We start from the raw sequence: 10,000 nt of genomic DNA, 5'->3' as shown, positions 1-10,000 counted from the left end.
CCGTTTATTAGGGTGACTTGTGGCTTAGGTACCGTGTATTAGGGTGACTTGTGGCTTAGGTACCGTGTATTAGGGTGACTTATGGCTTAGGTACCGTGTATTAGGGTGTTCTTCTTGGTTTGCTGGATTGAATTGACGTGACGTAACATGGCATATGTCACGTTTTGACGACGTCCTTGTGACACGCCTGTCTCGGTTATTATCAGCTGGATATAGAGTGCATTGCTCCTCAAGGGCCTTTCGCTGAGGGTGTGGATCAGTTTTAGGAGTATAATATGTTGTATAATGTGCATGTGTGAATATCCATATATTCTCGCGATGCACGTGGGATTTTACATATATATCAGAGACAGCTGTGATGTGTGCTTGGTGTCAGGTATTATAATTGTAATGAATTATATATGAGACATTTTGCAACTGCAGGTATCGCCGCCAGACAAGCACGGCTTCTGTTCTCTGGGCACGAGCGTTGATTGTGCCCGGGCAGCTGTCATCAACGCAAAGTACATCATTGGGCAGGTGAGTAAGATGGAGATGGAGAAGCTGGAGGTACGAGAGGAAAAGGATAGCTGAAATAAAGCAATATAAAGCAAAAACATCCAGAACAGATGGACGAATAGATAAGATGAAATAAAGAAAGACTTTAGTCATGACTTTTTTTTCCTAAAAAATATAATTATTTTCATGATAATTCCATCCATCAGGTTAATCCCTGTATGCCGCGGACCTTCGGCGACGGCGTGATCCATAAGAGCCATTTTGACGCTATGGTGGACGGGATCGACAACCTTCCGGAGCACAAGCCCAAGAAACGAACCGAGGTCGAGAATGAGATCGGCAGACTCATCGCCGAGAACCTGGTGGACAACGGAGCCACGCTGCAGATGGGTGAGGAAGTTCGTGTCTTTGGTTGCCACTGCGTGCGAGGGGCGTTGCTTGTTTCGTTTAGGCGGGATTGTCTGTTTGTCTATCTATTTAGATCTACACACATACACGCACGCACGTACACGAGTACACACACGCATATGCAAATGCACATGCACACGTACACGCACAGTCGCACACGCACAGTCGCACACGCACAGTCGCACACGCACAGTCGCACACGCACAGTCGCACACACACACACACACACACACACACACACACACACACACACACACACACACACACACACACACACACACACACACACACACACACACACACACACACACACACACACACGTTAGATGAATTGGTTGGGTGGATCATACTTCTGTCTACGTCAGTGGAGTTCGTGTACTTCTTTATGTTTCGTGTTTGATGAAATAGAAGTCTCTATTCGATAACATTCGATAACATTTAGTGACAAGTTATTTGTCCTGTATCTATATAGTTGTGTAATGGTGCCCTGTACGAAAGCAAATACGATTTGTTTATGTCTGTATTTTTCAGTCGGTTTCTGTTAACTATTCATGGTGCCACACTTTTTTCTATTATTTTTTTCTTCATCTTTAAGAAAGCGAGATCCATCGATTCAATACTGAAGTAACGTAGAGCATATATCGAATTATATACATCAAATCTCTCATCCATACCCTCATCGCCTTAACACTTAAACGAAATCAACTCCATCAAATGAACTCCTAATTAAGACCTGTCCCCTTTCCCTCAGGCATCGGCAACATCCCGGACGCTGTGTTAGCCTCTCTCAAGGGACACAAGGACCTGGGAATCCACTCGGAGATGTTCAGCGACGGCGTGGTGGACCTGGTGGAAGCGGGGTGCATCACCAACACCCACAAGAAGTACCACCCGGGCAAGATCGTCGGCAGCTTCATCGTAGGGACGCGGAGGCTGTTCGACTTCGTGGACAATAACCCCTTCGTCGGTAAGCACCTCGGGCCTCGGGTTGGGCTTGGCTTTTCGGGTGTTTCTTCTGAATTCTTCTTACTTTTTTCTTCTTTATATCTCCTCGTTCTCCTCCTAGACTTTCTCTTCCTCCTCTTCCACTACTAAAACCCCCACTTCTTCCTTCTCCTCCTGCTTCGACTCCTTCTTCTTCTTCTCCTCCTTCTCCCTCTCCCCTTTCTTCTTCTTCTTCTTCTCCTTCTTCTTCTTCTTCTTCTTCTTCTTCTTTTCTTCTTCTTTTTTCCTTCTCTTTCTCCTTCTTCATCTTCTTCTTCTTCTTCTCCTTCTCCTCACTCTCCTTCTTCTTCATCTTCTTCTTCTTCTTCTTCTTCTCCTCCTCCTCACTCTCCTTCTTCTTCTTCTTCTTCTTCTTCATCTTCTTCATCTTCTTCTGTTCCTCGTCTTTCTTCTTCTTCTTCTTCTCCTTCTCCTCTTCCTTCTTCTTCTTCTTCTTCTTCTTCTCTTTCTCCTTCTCCTTCTGTTCTTCGTCCTCCTTTTCTTCTTCCTCCTCCTCCACCTACCCTCTTCTCCTTCCTCTGGGTCGTCGTCGTTCTCCTTCTCGTCTTCTTACTTCTTTCCCGCCCTTTTCTTCTTCTTCTCGTTCCTTTTCCTCTTCTCCTCAAGCATATCCACATTTTTGTTTTAGGTGATTTTGTAGACGCTCTTATGAAACCCACTGGGACTGTTGTATATTTCTTCCCATTCTTTGACGAGTTCTGTTTCGAGTTGCACTACTGACAGCCAACAAACCTTTCATTTGCACACCATTTTTCTCCCACACAAGCCATCATATCTGCTTCCTAGAAGAAACTGTGAAGGCTGTCTTTTTTATTCGCTGTCGTTGCTCTCTCGTGTCTATACAATCTTTCTTATGTGTATAGAGACACACTATGACTAAGTGACATTTTCTTGTAGAAAGAAATCGGTATTGCAAAGCAGGCTATATATTCACATTGCAATAACCACACCACTTTCCCCGGCAGTGATGTGCGACGTGTCCTTCGTGAACAACATCCCCATAATCGCTCAGAACCCGAAGGTGACTGCCATCAACTCCTGCATCGAGGTGGACCTGACGGGACAAGTCGTGTCCGATTCCATAGGCACCCGGATGTACTCAGGTTGGTTTCGCTCGCTTTAGTGTGTGCGCACGGAAAAAAGCTGTCGGGTGTCCGTTTAAGCTGTCTGAAATTGAAGGATGGGGATGTTCCAGTTAGTTTTGTACTTTGCTTCGTTTATAATGTGTGGAGTAAGAAATGCGTGGTACGAAGTGTATGATACCCACTTGTATTACGTGTGTTTCTGTACGTATTTGCAGGTGTGGGTGGCCAGGTGGACTTCATAAGGGGTGCGGCCGTTGGACGGGATGGGCTGGGCAAGCCAATCTTGGCCATGCCTTCCACCACATCGAGGGGGGAATCCAAGATCGTACCATTCCTGAAGCAAGGTAAGGAAACACTCCTCTGTGACCTTAACTAGGTCACTGTGTACATTCATTACGAGAATTCTCTTTGACATTTTCATCCTAAGTAATGCAAGAGTTTATGATGTTATGATAATTTAAGATTTCACTTCATTTAACGGATTTCAAATCATATAAAGAGCGACGCACTTCATTAAGATTACCACCAAGATTTTTTACAGCATGACTAAACAAAATCAAATCGTAGCACACACAGAGACCCATGTTTCGATAGGTCTAAGTGGCACTCGATGTCCTTTGCAGGTGGAGGCGTGGTAACGACCCGAGCGCACCTGCACTACCTGGTGACCGAGTGGGGCATCGCGTACCTCTTCGGGAAGAACCTGAGGCAGAGAGCCTATGCCCTTATTGGCATCGCCCACCCCGACCACAGAGAAGCTCTCGAGAAGGCCGCTTTCGATAGGCTCAAGTGTATGCCCTCGCCTGAGTAAAGGGGGGGGGTCGTCTCAGGTTGCGAGGTGTGACTGAGAGAGGTGTTTGTGCTGAGCGTTTGGCAATAAGCATAATTAAGGATTTATCCAGGGATGAATATTTATGGAATACTTCATTTTGTACAGACACAGACCCAGACAGACAGACACAGAGAAAGACACAGGTACAGACAGACAGACACAGACAAAGAGACAGACAGACAGACATAGACAAAGACACAGACACAGACACAAACAATGACACATACACATACACATATCCATATACAGACACATACTCCCCCTCCTCCCCTCACACACACATCATATGCATATTGTTCATGACATATATTTTATTTATCATATGATGCCACGGGTGTAAAGTCTAGTTTTCAAACGTAAACCCAAAATGCCATATTACTGCTGCATGCAATACAATTCATTGCAGTATATTCATTACAAAGAAATACAATACAAAAGTAAATACATATCTCGATCTCTCTTCTAAAGCAGCGATTCCCAACGAGACTCATTTGAACCCCCAAAATAAACACTAAGGTCCACGAAATTTTGTGAATATGAAGTAGTATCTTTTATTTATTATGTGGACCTCCAGATAATCACGTTCTATCATTAAGAAATTATTGTTGATGTCTTATGAATGCCTGAGAGTAAAGTCTGATGAGAGTTCATTAACTTGTAGTTTCATTCATGGTTTGAGGATGGCAAGGGCTCGGTATAGTTCTGAAGATCGGCCTTCGTAAAAAAAATCCGATTCCTTAATTTATTTTTCATTTTGGACAATAAATACGTTTTGATATTGATTAGTTTATTTAGATATGTGGATTTAATAGTGTAATGACTTTCCCATTCATAATGACGTAAGGAAGGGCATGATTTATAACAAAGAACATGCAAAAGAAGCTAGGAAGTCTTCTGTTTCTTGGCCAAAAGAAAAAAAAGTGTGCTCTCCATTGTGCTGCCATCTCCCGGCGGTCTTTGTAACATTCGACCGAACTCAACCCGGAACCAAATGCGTCAATGTTACGAAGTATTCATTACCGCTATCATATACAGATTTCCGTGAATGGTTTTGGAAACCAGCGAAGAACGTCGAGAAATAGCTGGTTATTGCGTAAACATCATTAATCTGTCTCTATCTATCCACATATATAAGGGATTAATGTTCAACTTGGTAGAATATATTTTCTTCCGATATCGCAATAGTTTTGTCAGGTAGTCTTCCCAGAGATAATTATTTTATAGATTATATCAAAAAACATATTTCAGAATATCCATCTATTGTTATTGTTCTGAGGAAATACTTGAAATGTTTACAAGAGTTACCTTTTCTTTCTCTTACTCTTCTCTCGTGATTGCTATATTTTTTTTCTTTTTAAATTATTTTTGAAATAAACATCTAGAAGCAAATGTATCGAATTGCATTACAAATCAAGGAGACTGTGAAAGTTAATTTCATGAATACACATGACCAATATGTGGTATGATGTTACTCGCTAAAATAGGGTTGCATAGACCTTATCAAAATATTTTGTTTCGTCTGTTTTTGCAAGTCTGTACTTTGATAACCTATGTTTTATGTGTAACACTTATAGTTTCACGTATATGCTATATTTAATAAATAAGGGAAAAGCTACTTCACATTATTGAAACTTCATCATTTGAAAAGACGAATTGCACTAGAATAAAAGTTTTTGTTTTTGTTTTTGTTTTTCGAACAGTGAATCAAAACAAGAATCGGATCGTCCAATTTGCTGAGATTACAGAACATAGATTGTTATCTCCGTTCTTTACTTCTATTTATCTGTGTATGTTTAGAGTGTTGGTGCAGCAGTAGTTGTAGCAGTAGTAGTAGTAGCAGTAGTAGAAGCAGTAGTAGTAGTAGCAGCAGAAGTAGTAGCAGAAGTTGTAGCAGTAGTAGTATTAGCAGCAGTAGTAGCAGTAGTAGTAGTAGCAGAAGAAGAAGAACTAGCAGCAGCAGTAGTAGTAGCAGTAGTAGTAGTAGTAGCAGTAGTAGCAGCAGAAGTAGTAGCAGTAGTTGTAGCAGTAGTAGCAGCAGAAGTAGTATTAGCAGTAGTAGTATTAGCAGCAGAAGTAGTAGTAGCAGTAGTTGTAGCAGTAGTAGTAGTAGCAGCAGTAGTAGCAGTAGTAGTTAGTAGCAGAAGTTAGTCTTAGTAGTGTAGTAGCAGTAGTAGTAGTAGTGCACAGTAGTATATTAGTAGAACCTGTGTATAGAGCTCAAGCTCGAGTAGTCGTAGCAACTTAGTAGTAGTGTTGATACTCACAGATCTCCCCCAGTACCCTCGTCCCTCGCCTCCCCAAGCAGTTAACAGTAAAGTAGTAGTCAGAAGACACGATAGCTGTATTGTATTTACAGGAGTAGTAGTAGCAGGAGTAGTAGTAGCAGTAGTAGTCGTAGTAGAGTAGACAGTTAGTAGTAGTTGTAGAGTGTAGTAGTTTGCAGTTTAGTAGTAGTAGCAGTTATTAGTAGTAGTGCAGTAGTGTAGTAGTGCAGTAGTAGTAGTAGCAGTAGTTCGTAGTGCTAGTAGTAGTAGTAGTAGCCGTAGTGTAGTAGAGTAGTAGTAGTAGCAGTGGTTTGTAGTAGCAGTGTAGCAGTGTAGTAGTAGCAGTAGTAGTGGGTCGTTGCAGTAGTATAGTAGTAGTAGCAGAAGCAGTAGCAGTAGCAGTAGTAGTAGTTAGCAGTAGTAGTAAGCAGTCGTAGTAGTTAGCAGTAGTCGTTTTAGCAGTTAGTGTAGTGTAGTTAGCAGTAGTAGTAGTGAGTCGTAGTAGTAGCAGTAAGTAGTAGTAGCAGTAGTACTAGTAGTAGTAGTACTAGTCGCCGTAGTTGGGGTAGTTGTAGTTAGCAGTCGTAAGTTTGTAGCAGTAGTAGTAGTAGCGTAGTAGTTTTAGCAGTAGTAAGTAGCAGCAGTAGTAGTAGTAGCAGCAGTAGTGCAGTAGTAGTAGAGTAGTTGTAGCAGTAGTAGTAGTAGTAGCAGGTTGTAGTAGTAGTAGCAGTTTTAGTTAGTGCAGTAAGTAGTAGTAGCAAGTAGCCAGTAGTAGTAAGTGCAGAGTCGTAGTAGTAGCATAGTTGTATATAGTAGTAGTAGCAGTAAGTATAATAGTAGCTGTAGTAGGTAGTAGTAGCAGTATTAGTGGTAACAGCAGCAGTAGTAGCAGTTGCAGTAGTTGTAGTAGCAGATAGTAGTAGTAGTAGCAGTAGTAGTATTAGCAGTAGTAGTAGTAGCAGTAGTTGTAGCAGTAGTAGTAGTAGCAGCAGTAGTAGCAGTAGTTGTAGCAGTAGTAGTAGTAGCAGCAGAAGTAGTATTAGCAGTAGTAGCTGTAGTTGTAGCAGTAGTAGTAGTAGTAGCAGTAGTAGCAGCAGAAGTAGTATTAGCAGTAGTAGTAGTAGCAGCAGAAGTAGTATTAGCAGTAGTAGTAGTAATAGCAGCAGAAGTAGTAGCAGTAGTAGTAGTAGCAGCAGAAGTAGTAGCAGCAGAAGTAGTAGTAGCAGTAGTAGCAGTAGCAGTAGTAGTAGTAGCAGCAGAAGTAGTAGCAGCAGAAGTAGTAGTAGCAGTAGTAGTAGTAGCAGCAGAAGTAGTATTAGCAGTAGTAGCAGTAGTTGTAGCAGTAGTAGTAGTAGTAGTAGCAGAAGTAGTAGCAGCAGAAGTAGTAGTAGCAGTAGTAGCAGTAGTTGTAGCAGTAGTAGTAGTAGCAGAAGTAGTATTAGCAGTAGTAGTAGTAGTAGCAGTATTAGCAGTAGTAGTAGTAAGAGCAGAAGTAGTAGCAGTAGTTGTAGCAGTAGTAGTATTAGCAGTAGTAGTAGTAGTAGCAGCAGAAGTAGTAGCAGTAGTTGTAGCAGTAGTAGTAGTAGCAGCAGAAGTAGTATTAGCAGTAGTAGTAGTATCGTAGTTGAAACAATAGTAGATTTTAGTAGCAGAGAAGTGTAGCAGCAGAAATTGGGTATTTTAGCTGTAGCCCCGAATAGTATTAGCAGAAATAGAGTGTAGTAGTAGCAGGTAGAGCAGAAATAGAGTAGTTTAAAGTGTAGTAGTAGCGGGTAGGCTGTAGCAAGTTGTAATAGTAGTAAGCGGAAGGCAGCAGAATATGTAGCAGAAAGTTTTTGGTAGTAGCGAGAAGTGTAGAAAGCAGAATTATTTGAGCGGTAGAACAGAATAGTGGGGGTAGTAGGAGAAGTAGTAGGGGGTTAGCAGCAGAATAGTATTAGGTAGAACGAATAGTCGTAGTAGAAAGGAGAAGTAGTATTAGCACCCGAAAGTAGTCGCAGAAATAGAGAGAAGTGTAGCGAAGTTTGGGTAGTGCAGAAATTGTGGGTAGTAGCAGTGGGAGCTGTTGCAGAGAAATTTTAGCAGCGGGTGTAGCAGTAGTAGTATTAGAGTAGTGTTTGGCAGAGTAATGTAGTAGCAGAATAGTAGCCAATTTTCGTAGTAGCATTTGTAAAGCAGTATAGAGAGAAGTAAATAGTAGTTTAGAGAAGGTAGTAGGGGAAAAGGATTTAGCAGAGTTTTTAGAGTAGTAGTATTGAGCTGTAGCACCCGAAGTAGTAGCAGAAAATTAAAGGTAGTATAAAAATTGTAGAGTAGTAGTGGGTAGTGAAACCCGCGGGTGTAGTAGCATTTTTTGCGGAATCCCCCATCTTTGCCAAATTATATGTTTAAAAAATAATTAATTCTTGAATGTCTTCATCTTGTGGTTAAGGAACCTTTATGGCGTGACTGTGGAGGCAGGATTAGTAATATTAAATTGATAGTCCTATAGGCATATTAGTCATTAAGTGACAGACTCAAAGATTCATGAGCACAGAGCAGGAGTGGTTGTGTACTCTCTAAGCTTATTCTCATTTAATGGAAAATTTACATTAAATTACATCATGCTCAACCTCCTGAATATTAATCTATTCACGTCAGTAATTTAACATTTCCTTTGTTACGCTCGTTAGCTCCGATATTTTCCCCATGAATTGAAACCAATACACATGCTTAACCAGACACTTTTTAAATCTGTGGTTCCAAGTGCGGAGGCTTAATCAAGAGGAATTAGAACAGAAATAATCACCCTCCGCCACTCATGTTGGGCCTCAACATAGGAACTTTTTTGTTTACAAGGTACCAGGACCTCTTAAAATGTTAACTACAAATATGAACAGGGGTTTTGTCTTGGGGAAGGTTTTTTTTTTTTTTTTTTTTTTTTTTCCCCATTTTTATGTATCGCTAGCCCTTTTAAACCCAAAAACAAAATTGTTTGAGTTAGTATTAACAGGAAAAAAAAATACGTTTGCGTGCGGCAGGTGTGACTCTTTGAAGGCCCATCGCTGTTCACGTCTCGGACAGTTGCATTGGAAAGTTATCCACTGCTAACCCAAAACAATTGTTTACCCCGCTTCTTTCCTTATAATCATTGTCTCGCAAAAAATGAAATAAAAAAGCTACTTTACCATACGTCACCACTAGAAGCGAACATACAGTAAATATGATAATGCAGAGGAAGTTGCATATCAGCTATTGCTGATATACCTCCAGGACGAGATTTCTTGTAAAATGAACAATTTTGAATAAGCCTTTTGGACATTATAAACTAGCAAATAAGCTCATTCGGGGGAGACGCTCCTGATAAAAACTGTTCTAGGGTAGGATGGATAGGCCTACCTTTTGGTCTCGGTGGCTCCTCGTCGTCTAGGTCAATCACAACCACTTCATCAACGTCAGAAAGCTTCCTCTTGGACGCAGGATTATTCTTTGTAACATCCTGTGCAGGTTCCTTGGACTCGTTGCAGGACACGGGGGACCAGGAGCCATTGCTGTGGAACTTTATCTTCGTGCTGCTCTTGTCCTTTCGTAATATATCTTGGAAATACCTGTAACAACAACATTGTTTCAAGTTTCAATGGCAACACTATCCTTGATAAGTTTTGGTGGCGAATTCTAAGCCTTTACTACTTCTGCTATTATTCCCACATACAATAAACGTAGACTAACATAAACACTGAATTTTAAGCAGCATATCAGATCATAAGAGAATACGATGCTTTTAGACCCTCACCCATCGATCAGAAGGTCGGAGAAGTGGGCGGGGCAGTTGCACACGGGGCAGATCCAAGTGGGTTTGCACTCGTTCATCCGGATGTAAACGAGTGCATCAAAGCACTGGATGTGCTTGCAAGTGGACGCTCGACACG

General features: G+C 41.4%; 2 protein-coding genes across 2 annotated transcripts in view; one reads left to right on the top strand and one right to left on the bottom strand.

Moving 5' to 3' along the window:
- LOC122246430 (succinyl-CoA:acetate/propanoyl-CoA:succinate CoA transferase) overlaps window positions 1–5,443 on the top strand; it is a 14,930-nt gene extending 9,487 nt beyond the window's left edge. Inside the window, exons 4-9 of the mRNA XM_043005000.2 lie at window positions 424–519; window positions 705–888; window positions 1,658–1,873; window positions 2,877–3,014; window positions 3,212–3,340; window positions 3,620–5,443. Of these exons, the coding sequence (XP_042860934.1) occupies window positions 424–519; window positions 705–888; window positions 1,658–1,873; window positions 2,877–3,014; window positions 3,212–3,340; window positions 3,620–3,807 (951 nt within the window). The 3' untranslated portion in view covers window positions 3,808–5,443. The remainder of the gene's footprint in view (window positions 1–423; window positions 520–704; window positions 889–1,657; window positions 1,874–2,876; window positions 3,015–3,211; window positions 3,341–3,619) is intronic.
- A 3,086-nt stretch (window positions 5,444–8,529) lies between these two features.
- The window catches only part of LOC122246431 (E3 SUMO-protein ligase PIAS2), a 6,789-nt gene continuing 5,318 nt past the window's right edge, over window positions 8,530–10,000 (bottom strand). The window contains exons 6-8 of the mRNA XM_086549128.1: window positions 9,865–10,000; window positions 9,471–9,679; window positions 8,530–8,540 (exon numbers count right to left, since the gene is read on the bottom strand). The exon at window positions 9,865–10,000 is cut by the window's right edge and continues 99 nt beyond it. Coding sequence (XP_086405254.1) covers window positions 8,530–8,540; window positions 9,471–9,679; window positions 9,865–10,000 — 356 coding nt within the window. The remainder of the gene's footprint in view (window positions 8,541–9,470; window positions 9,680–9,864) is intronic.

The sequence above is a fragment of the Penaeus japonicus genome, unplaced genomic scaffold (genome assembly GCF_977035675.1).
Source record: "Penaeus japonicus unplaced genomic scaffold, GWHDUDI00000001_assembly GWHDUDI00000021, whole genome shotgun sequence".
Lineage (NCBI taxonomy): Eukaryota > Metazoa > Arthropoda > Malacostraca > Decapoda > Penaeidae > Penaeus > Penaeus japonicus.
Note: the sequence above shows the minus strand (reverse complement) of the source record. Positions and strands in the feature narration are given on the sequence as shown.